This window comes from Oryx dammah, unplaced genomic scaffold (assembly GCF_014754425.2).
Source record: "Oryx dammah isolate SB20612 unplaced genomic scaffold, SCBI_Odam_1.1 HiC_scaffold_5, whole genome shotgun sequence".
In the NCBI taxonomy this organism is placed as follows: domain Eukaryota; kingdom Metazoa; phylum Chordata; class Mammalia; order Artiodactyla; family Bovidae; genus Oryx; species Oryx dammah.
Window position 1 is genome coordinate 79,158,219 of NW_024070189.1, and position 21,777 is coordinate 79,179,995.

Consider the following 21,777-nt stretch of genomic DNA (forward strand, 5'->3'; position numbering starts at 1 on the left):
ATAAATGGGCTAAGTAAGGGGAGTTTTACCTTAATCTCTTGACAGTACTGGTGTTTTGTTTTTTAAGAAAGAGCCAAAACATAAAACATTTCTCTTTATCATTCAGTATGTAGTTTAGAAGTCACAGCCTCTGTGCAATCAAAGGTTTTTTTGAAAGTCTAAAATGTGTGCACACATTTCATATTGGTGATACACTTTTGCCCCAGAAGTTGAAATTATATAGAAATTTTATACATGAAGTATAGACATAAATATGTATATGCATGTGTTTATAGGTGCATTTACAACTTTTATGTTTATGTATGGGTTTATATACACACACAAAAAAACTCTGTACTAGCTGTGAAATGTCCTTTTTATTTTTGCAACACAGCTATTGAGTAGACACAGAATTGGAGTGTGGTCAGGAAAAAAAAAAATCACCCTGGAAATCAGAGAGCTAAAGCTTCCAGCTTGCTGCTGCTAAGTCGCTTCAGTCATGTCCGACTCTGTGCGACCCCAGAGACGGCAGCCCACCAGGCTTCCCCATCCCTGGGATTCTCCAGGCAAGAACACTGGAGTAGGTTGCCATTTCTTTCTCCAATGCATGAAAGTGAAAAGTGAAAGTGAAGTCGCTCAGTCGTGTCCGACTCCTAGTGACCGCATAACTGCAGCCTACCAGGCTCCTCCGTCCATGGGATTTTCCAGGCAAGAGTACTGGAGTGGGATGCCATTGCCTTCTCCAGCTTACAGCTTAGCTGTGTCCTTAACCTAATGTATGACCATGGGCAGTTATTAGACCGTGAGCAAATTATTAGACCTTCAGCTTTTTTTTTTTTCCTTTTTTTGGTTATAAGAGAAGGTAGAACTGGATCAGTTGTTCTCATCTCTATATATTAGAAGTACTTGGGGGGGACTTTTAAAAAACGCAGATGCTCAGGCCCTACCAAGAGATTCTGGCATTTCAAAAAAAATCTCCCCTGTGAGTCTATTATGCACTCAGGGTAAAGAACTGTCAACTAGACAAACTCTCCCTTGGACTGTAAGTCTCTTTTTTAAGTTGGTATTTCTCCTTCCTAAGACAGGACGGGCCAGGCCAACTGCATGGGCCAGTCCAGAGCCCTGCAAGATAAGCTGTTGTTATTACAACACTCAGAGGTAAAGCGTCCTTGTTGTTGCTGTTCAGTCACTCAGTCATGTCCGACTCTTTGCGACCCGTGGACTGCAGCATGCTAGACTTCTGTGTCCTTCACCGTCTCCCGGAGTTTGCTCAAACTCCTGTCCATTGAGTCAGTGGTGCCATCCAACCATCTCATCCTCTATTGCCCCCTTTTCCTCCTACCCTCAATCTTTCTCAGCATCAGAGTCTTTTCCAGTGAGTCAGCCCTTCACATCAGGGGCCCAAAGTATTGGAGCTTCAGCTTCAGCATCAGCCCAATGAAGACTTCTTGCACTATCTCACTCAATCCTTCTGAGGACCATTTTACATTTTACCAAGGACTGAATTGTGGATTTAGATGTTCTATACTTGCCCACAGTCAAAAGAAATATAGTTAGCCCTCTGTATCCGTGGGTTCCGTCTGCAGATTCAACCAACCACAGATGAAACATATTGGAAGAAAAATTCTAGAAAGTGCCAAAAAGCAAAACTTGAATTTGCTATATGTTGGCAACTCTTTACATAGCACTTAAATGGTATTTAGGTATTATAACTAATCTAGAGATGACTTAAAGTATCCAGCAGGGTGTGAGTAAATTATACGCAAATACTGTGCCATTTTATATAAGGGACTTGAGCATCAGCAGATTTGGGAATCTGCAAGGGTTCTGGAACCAAACCCTTCTGGATACCCAGGGACAGCTGTAGATAGTGGAGTTTCAGTCTTGGCCATCTGAATCACTAAGCCATGCTGCTATTACTATTAAGATTATTATTTCCACTGTCCTCATTTTACAGATGAGGAAACAGAGACACAGAGAGATTGTATAACTTGCCTTAGGTGACCAAGCTAATAAAAGGCAGAGTTAGAATTTGCACATAGCCCTTTGTGATTCCAAAGCCCGAGTTTCAAGCTCCATGACTGCGTACTCTGTTGCCTCCCACTCTTACCTTATCCGCTGCAGCCTGTCTGTGCATTGTGCCTCTCTCAGGCCCTCCCTGAACACTAATTCGTTCTTTTTCCTTGCTGTTCCTATGCTCAAAAACAGTCAGTGTCTGTTTCTTAGGCCCAAGGTCTTTTGTTTATTTATTTATTTGGACGTTAAAGGCCCACTGAGGTCTGCCCCCTGCCGCCCTTTTATTCCCACAGTGCCGAAAACCCATGCTGTGCTCTGTCGGCCTGATTCCCCGCCATCCCACCAGCGTGCCAGACTTCTGTCTCCAGGCATCTTTCATAGGGTTGCCTTCATCCTTCAGCCAGTTTTCCTTGAAAACCTGTTTTGTGCTGACAGGACCAAGCGGAAGGCCTGAAATCCTGAGGGCCTGAATCTCCCTTCTCTGCTCAAAGCCCCGTTCTCGGGGAGCCCTCCTTCCTTTCCCTGTCTACTGCTGTGCCTCCCATCTCAATGCTCCCCACATCTGGGCTACAGTGTGGAACTTCATTATGGAGTCTTTTATCTCAGGTCATAAGTAACTATGTGAGGGCAAAGACCATCTATGAAAATCTTGAGCAGATAATCATTGCTTAATAAATAGACATTGAATGAGTTCATTTTGGATAATTGTGCTTTCCCTCTCAAATCAAACTGTCTGCTCTTAAATTTATTCTGAGACCAGAAAAGCCAATTTTTAAAATACAGACTTACAGGAATTTTTTTAGATGTTGTTTGTTATTATGACTTCTAGGAATTTTTTAGAAGCCTGTGCTTTGCTTATTTGAAGGGCAAATAAAACTGATCTCAAACTTTTGCTGTTCTCCCAGTAAATGTCCCCTCAACGGTCATGGAAGCCATGTGCAGACAGGACGCCCTGCAGCCCTTCAACAAGAGCAGCAAACTCTCCCAGGCTCCCCAGCAGCGCTCTGTCGTCTTCCCCCAGACTCCCTGCGGCAGGAACTTCTCCCTCCTGGATAAGTCAGGGCCCCTGGAATCTGGATTTAATCAAATCAGCGTGAAGAACCAGCGCGTCCTGGCGAGCCCCACCTCCACCAGCCAGCTCCACTCGGAGTTCAGTGACTGGCACCTCTGGAAATGCGGGCAGTGCTTTAAGACTTTTACGCAGCGGATCCTGCTACAGATGCACGTGTGCACACAGAACCCTGACAGGTAACCCCACCTCTCGTCGCTCACAGGGTGTGTGTGCTTGTGAGACTCACTGCTTGCCTTCCTGTCGCCTCCTCCAGCCACACCTGGGGAAAATCCTGCAATCAGAGTTGAGAGTCATGTGAGGCGCTTCTTTGGCTTTATTGTGTAGAAGGGCTGCATGAACAGGGGCTGCAGAAAGGAATCTTCTGTCACTTTCCAAAGAGCTCTGCCTAGGTCTAAAGGGAGGCAGAATAGAAGGTGCAAACTTATGAATATCATAGGTGGAAAAATGAGGTCAGGATAATTAGAATCCTCTCTGTCTTCCAAAGATAATATAGCTGCCCGCTCTGCCGCTGTCACAGTCGTTTCAGGGTTCACCTCCAGTGTGCCTTGGGTATGAACTTAATTAAGTACTAAGAGGTAATGAATTGGAATTTTTTGCTTAGTACTATTTTTCTTCAGAGCATGCAAACCCATAAATCCTGCAAAGCTGTCAAAAGGAAATACCTACTCTGCTAGTGATGTGGAGGAAAACAGATGCCACTTATTCAATAAACTAATATCCACACAGAAGAAAAATGTTGACTAGATACCTCGGAGTCAAAGTTGGTTTGAAAGTTTGTCAATAAAGAATTTTATGGCCATGAACTGAAGATGAAATTTAGCTGAACAAGTGAATTAAAATTTCAGGTACTTTGATGAGTGGCACAGTAGACATAATGGAACTATTATTTATGAATCAAAACGGGTTTATTCGACAGTCTTGATAGCTGGGAGCGCAAAAGACAAAAATCAAATTAATTCAGTAAGAAAGGACAGTGTTTTATCTCCCTTTCACATCCTATGAAAATTTGATTAAATGCAAACTATCAAAAATATTTTTAATATAAAGGCAGAAAGTAAATTTTGGAAGTAGGAGACTCCAAAGCAGGACTCCTGAATTAATTTTCTTAATTTAGCCACTGATGAACCTTAAACCACTCAGCACTCCTTGCCCTAAAATATATGTACCCAACTGTTCCCTCTTAGCTCTGCAGGATATAGCAGTGTGCTGGAACCCAAGCAGGCAGGGAGGATGTTGGAGAGGGGGCAGATTTTTTTTATTTTTAAAATTTATTTTATTTTCATTTATCTTTCTTATCTTTTTATTTCAGATAATGACCCATTTTTAGGGTACATGTGCAGTTTTATGTGTGTACATGTTTTCTTTTGTGCCATGCTAGAAACCACCTGCTTGGCTTCAAAGAATTGCCGTAACTGATTGGTGTTGAAACATTCATATTAAGGCCATTAAGGCAGCTGTGTCTATATCATCTTTTACCTTCAATAGGAGAGCCTCCTGGTGAAAATACCAACAGATTTCTGCATATCTTTGTAGTGTTGGCTTGAAGGGAACACAAAAGTTTTGGAAATGTTTTTCTTATTCCAGAAGGATTTTTTTTTTAATTTGCCTTCCTTGCAGGTATACAGATAGCCTCAAGATATATCTGTTCAAAGTTTGCAAAGCAATTTTTTTAAATATAAAAAGTCCATTACAATTTGTTATTATAAACTTGCTTTTTAAATTGAGGGAGTTTAGATGTGCATGAGTTTAGGTGTATCCTCAGAGATTCGTTGTGATCATCACAACTGAATATACAAGGTAAGATGAAATGATAGTTGAAAATTTCTGGATGGAGGAACTGAAAGCTTAGCTTTGAGTATGACGACTTCACGATGAATGTCATATGAAACAATGAAATATATCATGGTAAATAAAAAGATAGCAAAACAGACTGTTTTGTCTGACCTCAGTTTTGCTTCAAAAAACATGTGTGTATTCTGGTTTAAGTTCCTGTGAAGTCTGTTCTGTCAAATAATAGTGTTAGAATTTGTAAAGCATCTATGTAATCTGTCAGACAAGTGCCCGACAAATTAGAAAACTTACAAAGGGTACAAAAGTGTACAAAAATACACTTCCATGAGAGACTGTTAGGTTATTGCTGATTCCAAGCTAATCTAAAGTTACTGGCAAAAATCCAGGTGGCTTGAGACTCCTATCCTGTGTGAGACCCTGCTGGGCTTGTTTGATGCAGATGTCCAGGTGTGGTTTGGGCAGGCCCTCCCAGAGGGGGTGAAGTAATGTGCTTGATATGCAGGTAGATCGCCTCATCTCCTTCTCCTTTCCCTGTACTTTGTTGGTGAAGACTTGAGAGGCGGTCACCATCATTCATGAATAAGTTAAAAGTAAGAATTATGACTTCAATGAAGTAGTCCTTTTAGAGGCAGAGTAATAAAATACAGTGTTTCTTACTAATAACAGGGAGATGCTTGAATTATTCCATCACATTTGAGTTGGTTAGTGGAGATAAGGGAAATAGAGATGCTCAGTCTCCTTGACCCACTAGTTTCACTGAGTTACATAATGTGCTTTTAGGATATAGGCTTGGAAGAGCTGTATGGTTGCTGTTCCAGAATCTCACCAGCTTTCCTGTACCAGCACATTTGGGAGTAGAAAACGTTCTCTCCGTAATTCTTAACCACATGAGTGAATTTCTGAAGAGGAGAAATATACAGAACTAAAGTGGAGCATCAATTTGTGCATAGTTGGGAGATTTGGAGTCTTTTATTATCCACGTGGACACTTTGAACTGCTGAATAGACGTATTTTCTTTAGTGATTGACTCCATACATTAACTGACTTTTAGTCCTTGGCAGTTTGTGCCCATTCAGCCCTATACAGTGAAAAAACTTAGAACCTGCCAGTCAGAAACCATTTCCCTTCTATTTGAAAAATGCAAATGCTTTTATTTTGATAGGAAAATCTTGCTACAACTAGAGGCAAGAAAGGGAGACACAGAAGACAAAGTCAGAAAGTAAACAAGCTAGAATTTAGTTTCAAACATGTCCAAATTTTGAAACAGGTCCCCGAATCTTAGGTCCAAAAGATTTTTCACTCAACAGACTGAATATTTGGCCATGAAACCCGAGACATTTGAACTTTCATCAAAGAGACTGTGTGTGTCTTTATTTGTAAGTTTTTTCATGTGAGGGACCATCAGTAAGTCTATGCCTTGATATAAAGGAAAGAGATCCGAGGATACCCAGGATTGGCAGCCCTACTGATTTTCACTACCATGTTATTTACATTGAACACAGAAGGAAAATTCATTTGACCTGGCAAAGTAGCAATTAGCATTAAAGATAAAAATACACCCATAATAGGGTCCAGAAGCCACAGGATTGTTATTTCTTAATTTTATTGTGTTAATGTCATGTCCGACTCTTTGCGACCCCATGGACTGTAGCCCACCAGGCTCCTCCATCCATGGGATTCTCCAGGCAAGAGTACTGGAGTGGGTTGCCATTTCCTTCTCCAGGGGATCTTCCTGACCTAGAGATCGAATCCGGGTCTCCCGCATTGTAGGCAGACACTTTACCGTCTGAGCCACGGAGGAAGTCCTAATATTAAACATACCCACCCCCTAACTCTTGTCTTCCCCTTTCTCCAGCTACTGACCTTTTCTTTCATGACTAAATTCAAAGGGAGGAAGCTGTAGGAATCTAGATCAACCTAGATATTATTTAGGGATTTCAAAAAACATTTATGGTTTAGCATAAGTTCATTCCAGGTGGTGCAGTGGTAAAGAATCTGCCTAACAATGCAGGTGATGCAATCCCTGGGTCGGGAAGATCTGGAGAAGGGACTAGCAACCCACTCCAGTATTCTTGCTTGGGAAATTCCATGGACAGAGGAACCTGCAGAGTCAGACATTACAGAGCGACTAAGCATACACACAGGCACATAAGCTTATTACATAGGCCAGGGCAGCTTGACAAACTTGTGCTTGAACCAGGAATTAGAAATCCCTTTCCGTTCTGTTTTTTGCTGCAGAAACTCCAAGGTCCCACTGGGGGTAGTGGTGGTAGTAGTGGGGCTCCAGAAAGGTGTAAGCAAAGCCTTCAATCACAGTGGGTTATTTTCTGATGAATATGTTCTATTTTATTCTCTGCAGAATGTCGTTACAGTGCTTGTCTTTATTTTGCATCATTTTCCTTTCCTTCTTGATTGCACCACATGGGGAAAGCTTGCCTTTACCCTCCTGGAGATACTGTCAGCCCCTCACATTTGTGTTTTAAGCGTCCTTGTTTATATAATTGTATGCGAAAGTACCAGAGGGGAAGATAACTCTAGAAAGAGCTGTTTGATGGGAGGAACCTGAAGATAATCCATCACCATAATAGGTGCTTTGGAATGCACCAGTGTTTCTCTTCCATTGTTTCCCCTTCCCCTCCGTGTGAAGGTTATCTTCTCTCTAGCTTTCCATGTTCTCCGCGTGTCTTGGCTCTGTACTTCTGCCAGTCTCCTGAAATCTTTTTCTCCTTACATAGAGCTTAGTTCTTTTCTCACTCAGTACAGCCTGCAGTGACCTCAGTGGCACCCCGTTTGAAGTCTCTGGGGATGGGCTCTTGGACTTGACTGACGGGGAGCAAGGAGGGAACGTGGGCCCAGCTGAACAGCTTTTGTCCTGGAGGCTTTCATGCCATGAAAGAAAAATCAAGGAAGGATTAATAATATTTTAAACCAAACCACACTTAATTTTGTTAAACGTTTCATCCTTTTCCTATGTGTACACCAAACCAATTACAGACGCAGAGTAAATGAATTGCACATTTTACTCGTCATCTTTGGCAGAGGAGCCACCAGTTGCAGAGAATGCCAGGGGATGCACAAAACCATCCTGCTGCTTTCTTTCTACTTAGAAATTTACTGGCATTGATATATGCTAACTAAATCGACCCAGGCTTTGTCTGTTTTTTTAGATATTTCATTGTTGAGGACAGAGCACCTCCTAGTTTTTCTTGAAACTTGATATTTCTGTGTTGGAACAAGCCACACAAGGTTATTTAAATTAATCCAAGTTAAGTAAAATAGTATTTTGGTTTCTTAGTCTCCCTAGCCACACTTCCATTGTTCAGTGGCTGTGTGTGTCTAGTGGTTCCCCCGCTGGATAGTGTAGATACAGAACGTCTCCACCGTGGGACAGCACTGCTAGCTATCTCAAGTAGTGTTTAAAAAAAAACACAAACAGCCAAAAGCTTTTTCTGGTCACTAGATGTTATCACTTTGTGAGGAATGCTCGTAGCATTTGTTTGGAGCATAATAAAATGATATATGTGTATGATAACTTGGAGAGAATCAAAGTGCTTTAGCAAGGAGAGTCTCATTTAGTTGCCCAGTGACCTGCAATCCTACAAAGAGTGAAGCTGAACACGGCACGTGACGATGCCAGTCTTCCTGTGCTGCTTCTGCACCAAAGGGATGCGGAATTTGGGGATTGAAATTGATCGTATCCAAGAGTTTAATAAATTAAGACTTACTTTTTTGTTGCTGTTGATAGTTTCATTTTTTTCACTTTTAAAAAATTCTTTTATTATTTGTAGAACTTTTCAAACTCTGCCCTCTATTCTATGACTCTTTTTTTTTAAATGTACAATTTTTAAAGGTTACTTTCCATTTATAGTTACAACACAATATTGAGTGTATTCCCCTTGTGCAATACATCCTTAAGCCTATCTTACACCCAAGAGTTTGCATCTCCCACTCTTCCATCCCTATACTGCCCCTTTAACCAGACCTTGAAAAGTTAATGGGAATGTTGCTGCTGCTGCTGCTAAGTTGCTTCAGTCATGTCGGACTCTGTGCGACCCCATAGATGGCAGCCCACCAGGCTCCCCCGTCCCTGGGATTCTCCAGGCAAGAACACTGGAGTGGGTTGCCATTTCCTTCTCCAATGCATGAAAGTGAAAAGTGAAAGTGAAGTCGCTCAGTCGTTAGTCACCAGAATAAAAAGCTGAGAAATGGCAAATGATTCTGTGCCCTCAAAGCCGTTTAGATGTAAACGGAGAGGTGAGGAATCAGGGTGTGCTAATAAAAACATACATGGAGTCTTAAATCCTGAGGTCAATTGTTTCGAAACAAGTTGTGACATCTGAGATTCTGTAGTAGCCATGATGTTTTCTAAACCCTGCTCTTGGGCATGAAGATCTCATTCTGTCTTAAATGTATTCCTGTGTACTTAGGTCAATACTGGGATGCAGTCAATGTTAAATTTACTTTTTGATCATTTCCTTTTATTCATTCTTGAGAAATACTGAAAATCCAGAGAAAGAAGGATCTTGTCTGTATTTCCTAAGGGCTCACTTTCCATATAATTCTAGGCTGAGAGAGAGGATCTGTTATTATAATGGCAAATAGAGTACACATTTTGGTACTAAATTCTACATAAAATAAGTATCTGCAAAGGTGACTGTGACAATATGGTCTAAAATCTTACTCTTCAGGGTACCAGAATTAAAGGGATATCCCTTTGTTTTTTGAGATCAGCTAAAGTAAAGTTTGTTACTGTATTTCAGTTCTAGATTTTCTTGTTGCTTGGAAGTCTCAACAGTTTACCAAGTTAGTTTAAATAGTCCATATTTTAATTAGTGGGACTAGAGACAAAACTGTGGAAGACTGGCTATAGAGCACTGGCTGGTACAGACAGTGGAGGGTGGAGGTTGATGGTTGATGCTGTCTCCCGTGAGGCTGTGTCTTGGCCAGATCCTTAGGTGGCACATGTTTGTTGATTATCTAAAAGCAGGAGCAGAACAGGATGGGATGCGAGAGGGCAGCTAGTTCAGTCCATCCTGCTTACCACAGTGATGAGGAGACAGGGAAGTTGGGTGACTTGTCAAGTCCCACAGCTGATTAGGTTCAGAAGCTGAAGCAGGACTCATCTCCATTTCCCTCATTTGAGGCCATTCCATTCATTCAGCTGAATTGTGCAGAGTTTTAAAAGCTGTGCCATAGGTCACGGGATACCTAGCAAACCTCTGTCAGGCTAGTACTGGACAGGGTGATGTTTTAGAATCCAGTTTGCCTTTCATTGTTGTTACCTTGATATAAGAATTCAGCAAAAACCCCTCTGTGGTCGCTTCTCTTTGGTGTGTAAGTCTTTGCCACCTTGATTATTAGCATAAGAAGGCTGGAATGACTTCTGACTACAGGAGATAAATCACTCCAACTTTTGACAGCAGAATTAGAAAAAAAGAAGAAAAGATTAATTGGTTTTATTTAGTGGCTTATTTTTTATTGTGATAGCTATTAAAAATAGATAACCAGAGGCTAATAAATGTTAATGGTCCTTCACTATTAGAAAAATCAATTGTCAGTGGATATAGCATATATTAATACATTATTTTGTTTATGATCTTCAGTAACATTAAAAAAATTCACCCCAAGAGAATGATTTCTGGAGGACCCCTCTAAGGTTAATGGTTACTACAAAGATCAGATATGGCAAAAGGACATTCTCATCTACATATAATTTTAATGACTTCAAAGCTTTGTTTTATCATTGTAATAAAATGCATGTGTAATTTGTCAAGTTTGATAAACTCCTTACCAAGGACTCTTATATATTTCTTTGAAACTTGTTTGAAAGCAGATAGATTTCTAAATGTAAGTAATTAAAATTGTATAGTATTGAGTTATTGACCAATCCTGGACTATTAATCAAGCTAAAAAATTCTACAATCAGTGCTCAGTGTGCTGAAGCCTGGTAAAATAATAGTATTTGTGTTCAGTGAGGCAAGTAGCCACAATTAAGCACTTCACTTGACAAATGAGAGGGTACACTTTATTTTGCACTTAATTGAATCGTTGTACATGCTCGGTCGCCGTTGTCTCTTGGCCCTGCATTTTGGTTTCCAGTCATTGGAACGCATGCATTTGCTAAAGGTAGAGCAATTAAGTCTGTTTTAGTCACTGGCTTTCTAAACACAGCCAGAAATGTTTGAGCCACAAGCCAGGGCTTCCTGAGCTCTCTTGATATCACTCATGACAGATTATTAATTTTCTTAACAAAAATTTTGATAAACAAATTAGCACCCTGTCAAGGAATGATATGAAATAGCCTCGAATAGGGAAAACTCCCCAGGTTTTATATCACTCACCAGACTCTGCTTAAGTAAGCAGAAGAACTTCTGTAGAGAAGACAGAATTTTAATCTATTTTATGAAAACCAAAAATTGATTTCCTTCTCAGGAGCTGAAAAGAACGTGCTCCGATAATCTTGCTAATTATCAGGTATTTGTCACAACTTCCTTCCATTTGCTTTTGCATCCCAGTCTTCCTCCTGCAAACATAGTGATATCCTGTCATTTCTGGGCTGCTATAAATTATCGCTTGCTACCAGATTAAACTGGGGAGCTGAAGTTTCAGAAAAAGACCCAGTGGATAAATATAAGTCAGGGGTGGGGGTGGGGAGAGAGTAAATTGAAGTCAGGATGTCTTTTTCAAAGAAGCAAATCTGAGTGCATGACCATGTTGGTCTGTGCGCTACCAGATAGCCACAAGTTGGGGATGTGCTGTAGACAGAGCCCAGGACCACCTAGTATCTTTGAAAACACACGTGCAGCTTGCCAACTTGCCTGCCTATTTGCCTGGGACTTAGAATAAAGTCCAATCACTCTTGAGTGACCTTGGCATCAAGAGCTTATTTCCTTTGAGGACAGTTTATCCTCCATTCTCTGAACTGACAGAGATAATAATAACTGCTTTCCCTGAGGATTATTGTAAAGATTAAACCAGATAATTGATTTTAATGCACTTTGTAAAGTTAAAGTGCCACAGAGTTACGAGAGACAATTACATATTTTCTCTTACACCGTTCTCCTTCATCAAACCTGTACTCTCAAAGCTCCGAGATTTGCCTGGGGGTGGGGATCAAAATAGGAAATAGAAGTTGTGGAAATGGTGCAGTTCATATTGGAAAGGAATATTCGTGGGGTATTGAATGTGTCTCATCAGCTTTGTGAATTTTGTTTCTGTGGCAACAAGTATAGTAATGAGAACCCAGTGGCCCCAGCTCTGTGCTTTGTTACAAAACCTGAATGTTACCGAAACATCTTGGCCCTAGCCTCGGGACGCTAACTTCTACTGTAGAATATAATGACCAGGTAGTGTCTTCATCTGTTGCAGACCTTACCAATGCGGCCACTGCTCCCAGTCCTTTTCCCAGCCTTCAGAACTGAGGAACCACGTGGTCACTCACTCCAGTGACCGGCCTTTCAAATGCGGCTACTGTGGTCGTGCCTTTGCTGGGGCCACCACTCTCAACAACCACATCCGAACCCACACTGGAGAAAAGCCCTTCAAGTAAGTAGTGGCTCGTGCTGCCTCCTTCCTTTCTACTCACCTTTCCTGAGAGCCGGCAGACAAGGTGGGCAGCAGGGCTCAGCTCAGCCAGCTGCTGGAGAAGGCTGGGTACAAATTCAACGTCCAGCTTGCAGAATTACCTGCTTGTGTAATAGCTGATGCTGGGAAAATGAATCCAGAATATTTATACACTGAGCCTGGCTTGAGCTGTGCAGCCTTGAACATGAGACATTCTTTGTGATCTGTTTTCTCAGAAGTAAAATCAGGAAGTAGGAAAGAGTTTTTTAGAGATTCTTTCTAGTTTCTCAGGGTCTGTGCCTGTGGAATTTGAACTGGGAGCCTCTCAGAGTGCCATCTGTGGCCATCTGCAAGGTGGCCACCGTCGAGAACAGCTGAATAATTGTCTCTTGGGAAATTTGAACCCTTTAAAATTCTGATAAATGATTTCCTCCTCTTTTATATGTAAGGAGGTTCGAATCTATTGCAGCAGCCAACTGGTAGCTTTTCAATGTGCCCTTTTGGATTTCAGACTTACCGTGGAAATGAAAGAAAGAAAAACAAAACCAAACACAGGACATGTTTGAGTTCTTCAGGATTCAAGGAATGTGGAAAGAGGTAGACAAGGCCTTTGGCCAAGGCAAGGGCACCTGAGCAAGAAACGATGTTTCTAGATATAGCACAATCATGAAAACAGCAGACGTCTGAATCCTATAAGATGGCCTTTTCATTCTCTCACTCATTCATTCATGTATGTGTGTGTTCATTCATGCAGCAAATATTTATTGAGCACCTTCTTTTGTACTAGGCACATTGCTAGGCATAAGAGATAAAAAGGTGAATGAGACTCAGCCCCCTAATCTGTGAAGATTCATAGTTTTAGGGGAAGCCCAATTAATAAGCAAGTATTACCACATAGGGTGGAAGGTGCAAAATTGCAAAACCGCAATGCATGTGTATACAGTGTTTCAGGTAGCATGGAAGTAGAATAATCGATGCTCTCTGGAGGAGATGAGGTTTAAGATATGTTTTGAATGCTGAGTAGGAGTTTTCCAGACATACAAGGGAAGAAGGCTTTCTGGAAGCCTATGTGGGATATGGAAAGGCTTGGGAGTGTGAACCAGCTTGTGTGAACAATTGGTCATCTCAGAACAGGTTTTACTGTCTGTGTGATAGGCTCTTCTTTGTTCAGCCCTCTTATATCTCTCTTTGCTCATTTGCCACGATGACTTTACTTGATTAAGAAAGAGCATGAAAAGGGCATGGATGTACAGTCTGTTTACCTTCTGTTCAGTTCAGTTGAGTCACTCAGTTGTGTCTGACTCTTTGTGACCCCATGGACTGTAGAAAGCCAGGCTTCCCTGTCTTTCACTATCTCCCAGAGTTTCCTCAAACTCATGTTCATTGAATCAATGATGCCATCCAACCATCTCATCCTCTATCATCCTCTGTCATCCCCTTTTCCTGTTGCCTTCAGTCTTTCCCAGCATCAGGGTCTTTTCCAGTGAGTCAGCTCTTTGCATTAGATGGTAAAAGTATTGGGGCTTCAGCATCAGTCCTTCCAGTGAATATTCAGGGTTGATTTCCTTTAGGATTGAGTGGTTTGATCTCCTTGCTTCTATAGGATAAGATCAAGCAAGAAAGGAAATGATTCAGGCAGTAGGAGGTGAATCCCCTTGCTGGTCTCAGCCGAGGAGTCTCCGCAGAGTCTCAGTCACCATGCTTTTCCCTCCGGACCTGCCTGGTGGAGCATGCGGTTGCCATGGTGCTCAGCCGGAGGCGGGGCTTGGCTCACAGTGGCAGAGTCCTGCTGGTCTGCATCCTGCATGCCTCAGTGTCTGCAGCTGAGGGAAAGGTCATAAACACTCATCTTCACCCACTTCCTCACGAATTAGTAACCTTTATTCATTATTCTTAACTATTTTCCATTGTGGTTTAATTTACGATATTAATTAATAATTGCAAGTTTTCATTTTTGTCCGTGTTTGTGGGTGGAGCTTGTTTGTTGCATAAGACATCTGGTGAGGGGACTGGATGAGGTCTAAAAATCCAGCGTGCACCACACCAGCAGGCCGTGTCCTCTGGGGCTGCCATAGCCCCGAGCAACCCCTTTCTTTCTGGTCCACTGTGAGGACCAAGTGGGTTAGCACAGCCCTGGAATTCCCTAGGGCAGATGTCTGTGTCCTGCACAGTGGGCTTTGTCATTGCCCCAGGTCCTCAGGGGCTTCACAATCTCTGGCTTCACCACTGCTCTGGATGTGGGAGATGCCAGTGACATACTCCCTGTGCCTGTGAGCAAGAGAGCTCTTCAAAAGCAGAGATGCAAGAGGGCCAAGGCTCCTCGTGGCCCCTTATAACAGAGAAGGTAGCCAGACAGACGCAGTGCCAGGCATCAGATTGATTTTTATCTTGTTGCTGTGTAAATAGATTTTAGTAATTAATTGAAGAGGCTTTGGGGTCAGAATGGGAAATAGATTTCTGTTAATGTTAAGGTGTTACTTAAGTGTAACCTCGTTGACTCCACTCAATTTTTTTCCTCTAACATCCCGTTTTTGTCATGTTTCCGATAAAGGTGCCATTTTAACTTAATTTTAATTCATCAGATTAGTAGTTCCAGGACTTTAGTATTTGTATGTTTTTCCTTTCTCAAAGTATTCTTAGGGACCGTAACCTAATTTCATCTGGAAAAACAAAGAAACACCAGAGTTGGTTGGATTAGATTCTTTGTGCATGGTTTAGTTCCTCCTGCTTCTTCTTGTATTAAGATAGCCACATGCCATGGCGTTTTAAAAATTTATCAAATATATGTTGCCAGGGGAGACCTGAGTGAACACTTACTTTGTAAGTGCAAGATATAAACGTCTTCTAGGAAATGGAGAGCTAAATCCTTCAGTGTATACAACCGGATCATTCAGGATTGAACTATCCCAGGGGAATTTTGGGAATCTTCCAATCATAGCTCATGGATATCCATCCCGTGGACATTTGTAAATATTTTGAAGATATCCTTTTACAAGCCTATAAAACAAACATTCAAAAAAAAAATTTGTTGCAGATTAGTCAGTAAAATGGGTTTTGCCACAATAGTTAATTTTACTACTTCAACTAATGGGTATTGACTTAAACAATTTTGCAAAGAAGGAAAAGAATCTTGTAAAGAAGCACAACCCTAAACTGTACACTTTGGGCAGCTTCCAAATAGATGCCCCAAAGGATTCAGTCCCCAAACTGTCCCACCTGCCCCAGGGCCCAGGAGGCCTTTGCAGGATTCTCAGGGGGCCAGGCCCCAGCAGGGGAAAGCCCTTTATAGCTTCTAAAATCTTCCGCTGAAAAGTGGTTTTTCAAGACAGGTCAAGATTGGTGCCGTATAAGCAGTCTGGAGAAGATCTGGTATTGAGAAGAGAGTTTGATTCCCCTCTCCCCCTACCCCCGTGCTCTAGGTAGACCTTGAGCTTGTCAACAGCTAACCTGGGCTGTGGACTCCGAATGTGTAAGGTGAAGGAGATCATAGGAAAAGCACATTTCAAAGGATCATATACTTTCAGTTTGTACTGTGAGACTGGAAGTTGTGGAGAACAAGGGACAAACATAAGACTTCATTTCATCTCACAGCAATTGCCAAGCGCTTTATCAAAAAGAGGAGGGAAGGAAGGAAGTTGTCAGCCTCAAACTTACTCTTTACAATAAGATCTCCTTCTCTTTCTCTGTTATTAAACATAAACTCTCAAGATTTCAGGGAGGCTGCTCTGCCTGGAATCCATGTGAGCTGCTTGATGCCTGGCTTCTGAGCCTGGGAAGACCAGGAGTTTCCATAGAATTTCTTTTCCTCCTCATCATTAGAAGCAGGGGAAATGCTCATCACTATGTTTTTGCCTAAAGACAGTTTGACTTAGTATAGAAAATAATCAAAGGATATTCCAAAAAGCATCTTATATTTTAACAAGATCTAGGCAAAATCAAAGCAAATCAAAAAAGCACATCAGTAAATATGCATAATATGCAATAAATGTGCATCGCATCATAAGTATGAAGCAATCTGATTTAATTCAGAAAGTATTTGGTGACAGGCCATAGAGGACCAGAAAGAAAGCTTCCTGCATGTTTTCTGTGTGACAGAACTTGACATCATTTTACACTTCTGTCAGTTTCAGATGACAATTGCTAAGCTCCCTCTGAACCTATAAGCCAGTCAACTGTCATGTTAAGTAAAGAACGATCTCAAATCTAAAAGGAACTCAAGTGTAATTATATAAGATGCCCACATTGGTACAAAGCTGGGGACTTGCTCTCTGCTGAAATATTTGGACAACTTTCCCTTCATTGTTCCTGCGACGTTTCCTTCAAGGCTGTGACATCAGCACCGTGAGGAGGACCCTGTGCCCGAGCAGGTCTTTTGCTCCTGGATCATTACCCATGTCTTTCCTTCATTTTTTTTTTCCTGCTAAGTAGCATGAAATCCAAGCTTGGAGGTTCCCTTGCCCAGGCACTTGTCTGGGATTGTAATTCAGGATTAGTTCAATCCCAGTCCAGCTGAAGTCCAGCTCTGACCTGCCAGAATCTAAGTATTTACTTTGAGTTTGTCCTTCTGATGAGTTCTATTGTCTATGAAAATGATTTGTGAAGCGATTTGTTTCTAAAATTAAAGATGATGAACAGAAAACCAAGGCTCTTCCTTTATTAAAAAATGGTTTTCTATCAAGCTTTCTTTACTTCCTTAATTATATAAATGGTATTCTTATAATTACCAACACACATAAGTATTAATTCTGATAGCCTACTTTTCTCCAGAAGGGGAAATTCCTAGGTAAAGGATCTAAGTTAAGGTAACTGTCTACATATCTGCATATGTTTTCACTCACACTTGGTGAGCAGATGGCCCGAGTAGATTTTTCAGTGATGATCTCAGGAGCCCTATAGATTTAGTAAATCTCCTGACTGTGACAACAACAAATGTTTCCATGACTGTAAATATCTGGGAGGCATTTAGGCAAACACACGAGAAAAGTGTCAACCCACCTCGTACTGTCTGATGCTCATATGTAGACATGCACCCTTGCCGTATACGAAGCACTATACTTCCCACTTCTGAACTGTTTATATGCTGATACACAAGATCAGAGGTACAAAAGCACAACCTATGTGACTGGTCATTCCTTATAATAGTTCAAACTGTTCCGCTCTCTTTGAAATTGGTTCTAAAGCTTAAAAAATTTTTTTAAAAAGAAATATAATAATTTGAAAGTTTATCAGGCAGTGAAAGGTAGTATATTTTGACACACCAATCCAGTAACTAATCAGTTTTCTAATAAACAATCAGCAGCTCGCTGGCATGTCATCAGCACTTCAGGAGCTCTGGAGAGGGGATAAGCTGCCCATGGACGTTAATGAATACACCAAAAATCATTAGCTGATCAATACTTCTGAGTTATTTTCATTGAGCTGATAGGTCTGATACATTAAAGCTGACATTATACATTTGTCAAGATCACAGTGCAGTTTTTAACAGTGGAACAGGCTGCTAAGAATATTCCCTGAAAGACAATCAAAGAAACACAACTTCCTCATCCTGACACATCCAGCTGGCACAGGAGCCCTGAAAAATCCAAGTGTGATGGTCAAGCTCCAGCCTCCCGACGTTAAAAAAAAATAGGTGGGACTCCCTAATATGGATAGAGGTGCTTTATTTTTATAGGTAATTGTCTTCCTAGCAAAGCACTTTGTGTACTTTACTCAAAAGGAAAATGAGAGACCCTCCGACTGGATAATGGGGCTCACAGCATGTGAGACGCAGTGTGGACTTTCTGCTGAGGGCTTTCCCTCAGCCCCAGTGCAAGAACCTGAGACCAGAATTGCCTCATTTAAAAGAAGACACGTGTCTGCAGCTCTCCTCAGTATCTTTTCCTTCAAAGGTTTGAGGAGAGGACATTAGGGGGAGAGCCAAGGTGGCTGCCATGCCCTAGTGGGTGCTTGACCAATGCTCCAGGTAGCCTAGACAAGCAGCCTGAGTGACAGGAAAGCCCCTATCTGTGCAGAGCTTGCTTCTGCAGTGTGTGCATGTGCACGCACGTGTATACACACACAATCATCGATAACCAGCCAGGAACAACCACCACCATAGAAAAATCAGAGGACACCATTGGATGTGTGTGTGTGTGTGTGTGTGTGTGTGTGTGTGTGTGTGTGTTCTGAAGATTGTGTAGCCATCAAGCTAGTTGGTATGTGTTGCATGGAAGATGTGTTAGGCCCAAGGTCTCTAGATTAGCTATTTTATTTTTTAAGTTAAGGAGACAAGATATTCTTGAAACATGATGCCTATTTTGTCCTTAATGGACACACCAACTCTTAAGTATGGCCCGCATGTACATTCTTTCTGCTATGCCTGGTAGAGAGGTGAACCTGAAACACACAAACATTGATTGACTTTGAGTTTTTCCCATCCCTCTGCAAACATTTTTTAACCCTAACTTTGGTTGAGGTGCAATACTCTAGCTTTGGCTCAAAAGCGGCCACTCATACCCACCTCCCACACTCACCACAGACTAATGCATTGCTTCCTCCAGTTTCCAGATTCAGGGCTGATGGCTCTCTGGCTGCTGTGTTGAGGGGAGTAGAATTCCCGATTTCAAATTAGCAGCAGGTGAAATTCTATTTGTCATCCATTTCTCTTTGGGGTTACGGAGCAGAAAACTGCAGACAAGCTGCTGCTTTGATGGCTCACTCCTAAAAATCTCTTTTTGTTCTTTATCTATTTGAACTGACAGTGATCAGAGCTGCAGCAGGACAGGGCCCTCTGGAGAAATCACCTTCCCCCTGCCTATTGACAGATCCCTCTGTTCTGCATCAGCCGGGCTTTGTCCCATCACAGGCGTCCGGGCCTTGGAAGGAGCCACCAATTAAACCTCTTGAGCCGGTAAAATCTGAAGCCACTTTGGAGTGTCTGTTCTGATTAGGCAGGATAAGAGGAAGCCCATCACCCTGCAGGCCCCGGTCCCTGGTCTCAATTTTCTCTCTTGCCTCCTCCAGGTGTGAGAGGTGTGAGAGGAGCTTCACGCAGGCCACCCAGCTGAGCCGACACCAGCGGATGCCCAATGAGTGCAAGCCAATAACCGAGAGCCCAGAATCAATCGAAGTGGATTAACTGATTGACTGGTTGGAATTAAACTGCAAGGAAAGTCATGATTAAATGTCACGGACACTTAAGCAAAACCAAAGATTTCCTCGAAGCAACTTTCAATCAGTCCCAGAAAACCAAAAGCAGTAATAAAATAAGTAAGATGTTAAGAGATATTGATCCTGGCATGGAAGTCAGACCAGGAGAGAGATTATTTATTTATGACTAGGGATGAGACTCATTTCAGTGGACAACCAACCTGGGATGGTTTACATTTCCAGGCCCACCATGTATTTGCTTTGTTTCCAAAAAGCTTTTTTTTTTAAAAAAAAAGACAAAAAAACCTGTTATTTAATACCAAAGGGAAGAATCGGATGGGCTCTTCTGCCCACAGTTGTGACTGAGAATGCACAGGGACTTGTTTCTCATTGCACCTTTTTTAGTAGCATGAATTCAAGGGGACCCATTGCACAACCCTTCTTCCTGCTGTTGTAGTTTGGCCTGGCCTCTGCCTCGGGCCACCCAGCGGGGACTATGGATGCAGTTGCTGAAGCCTTTGCTGAGTCCGGGCCATCTTCAGCCCCACAGGCACTCCATGTCTGTGTTTTCCACGCTTACTTCTCATGCACTTTTCTCATGGCTCCTTCTATCCAGCAGCTGGTCTTGATGCAGAAGAGCCTGAAAGTGGAAGAAGATGGTTTAAAATTTAAAATTCAAGTGGAAAAGAAAAATGGGGACTTACCGTGTCCTGTCAGGATTTCAGAAACATTTAAAATGTATGGAGCTTCATAATTCAGTATATTATTGTTCCAAAGCAGCTAGTTGAGAAAATTTTGTTTTCATGTTTTCAGTAACATTTTAGCGTTAAAAAAAAAAACAAACCCACGAAAATAAAGTACTTCAGTGAGAGGCTGAATATAAGATATTAAGCTTCCAGTAATTTTTTTGTTGTGTCTATGAAAGCATTGAATATGTGGCAAAAGTCATGCCAAGCCCCACCTTCAAGATCGTTCTAGGCATCTTCATCTTTCTTCCTTGTACCTCCAAGGGGAAGCCTGGGATGCCCTCCTGTGTGTGGGGGAGCGTTTCTGCAAAAATAGGTGGAAATAGCCCAGACAAGGAAACCTTGAGAGGAGGAGCCATGCAGAGGGTTGTGGTTCAAACAGACTGCCCTGGAACAGCTAATTTTATCAAGAAGAGTTACCTTCTCATCCCCTCTGGCCCTTGATAATATTCTTCTTTCAGCATTGATCCACTGAGAGAGAAAGGAGTATGTGCACAGTTTCACTGACCTTTGATTGAGTGCTAGGAGAGTGAGTGTCACTTCAGCTAGCCTTTGGGCAGTTCAGCAACGGTGCTCAATGAGATTGGGTCCTATTCCGCGCAATGATCCAACATCAGGAAGAACTGACAGCTCTCGCTTATAGGCCTTTAGCTCCCAGCGACATTGGAGAGACTGAGTCTACCTTGATGACCAGTGTAAATCTGAACAGCTTAGAGCACACACCAGCAGCAGTCTTTGTAGGTTTCTTGGTCACGTGATATCAGGACACACCCTTTTAAGGAATTCCTTGTCTTTTTAGCCTTCCCATTGTCTTCCTGTAACAAAAATACGAGACACATAACTGAACTGGTCACTGATAGGCAAGGATACCTGTGGTTTGGTTTAATCGGTCATCATGTATTTTATTCTAAGAAATCTTCCTTCCCTTTTCATTTCACTTTCCCCATCCCTTAGCACCCATTCTGCCACATTTAAAATGGAGTGAAACAGGGCCTCACTAATTGTGTTTTAACTTATTTATATACGTCTCAAAATAATCTTTCATGGAGTCTGGCTAATTCTGACCTCCATTGTCCAATCTGAAGTCATTCACACTTCCCCCCATTTCTCGTTGGCCGCTTGTCATAAAAGTAGTAAGTAATCTGTGCAACTGTGTTGCTGTTTCTGATGGAAAATACTTTCTCTGGTGGATTGGAATGTGTTGAACTTTTATAGATTCTTATCCTAAGCGATGGAGACATTTGACAAAAACATGTGCCCTTGGGAAGGGTGGAAAGAATTATGTAGTGGTACTAACTGGAAATCTGCAAGACAATAACACACTGGCTACACTGATGAGCAGGCTGTTCGGTTTACTCAAGTTGGAACATTTGGTTATACTCTTTCAACATGATAAGGAACTCACCTGTTCGTTTCTAATATTGTTTTCCATGAGAAAAACCAGTTCTGTGTTTCGCCTCACTTCATGTTTTATACAGGGTA

At 41.9% G+C, this 21,777-nt stretch overlaps 1 protein-coding gene across 1 annotated transcript in view; it reads left to right on the forward strand.

Annotated features, from left to right (window-relative positions):
- The window catches only part of PRDM6 (PR/SET domain 6), a 106,145-nt gene extending 85,709 nt beyond the window's left edge, over positions 1 to 20,436 (forward strand). Inside the window, exons 6-8 of the mRNA XM_040241716.1 lie at positions 2,901 to 3,243; positions 12,227 to 12,403; positions 19,424 to 20,436. Coding sequence (XP_040097650.1) covers positions 2,901 to 3,243; positions 12,227 to 12,403; positions 19,424 to 19,538 — 635 coding nt within the window. The 3' untranslated portion in view covers positions 19,539 to 20,436. The remainder of the gene's footprint in view (positions 1 to 2,900; positions 3,244 to 12,226; positions 12,404 to 19,423) is intronic.
- The last annotated feature ends 1,341 nt before the right edge of the window (positions 20,437 to 21,777 follow it).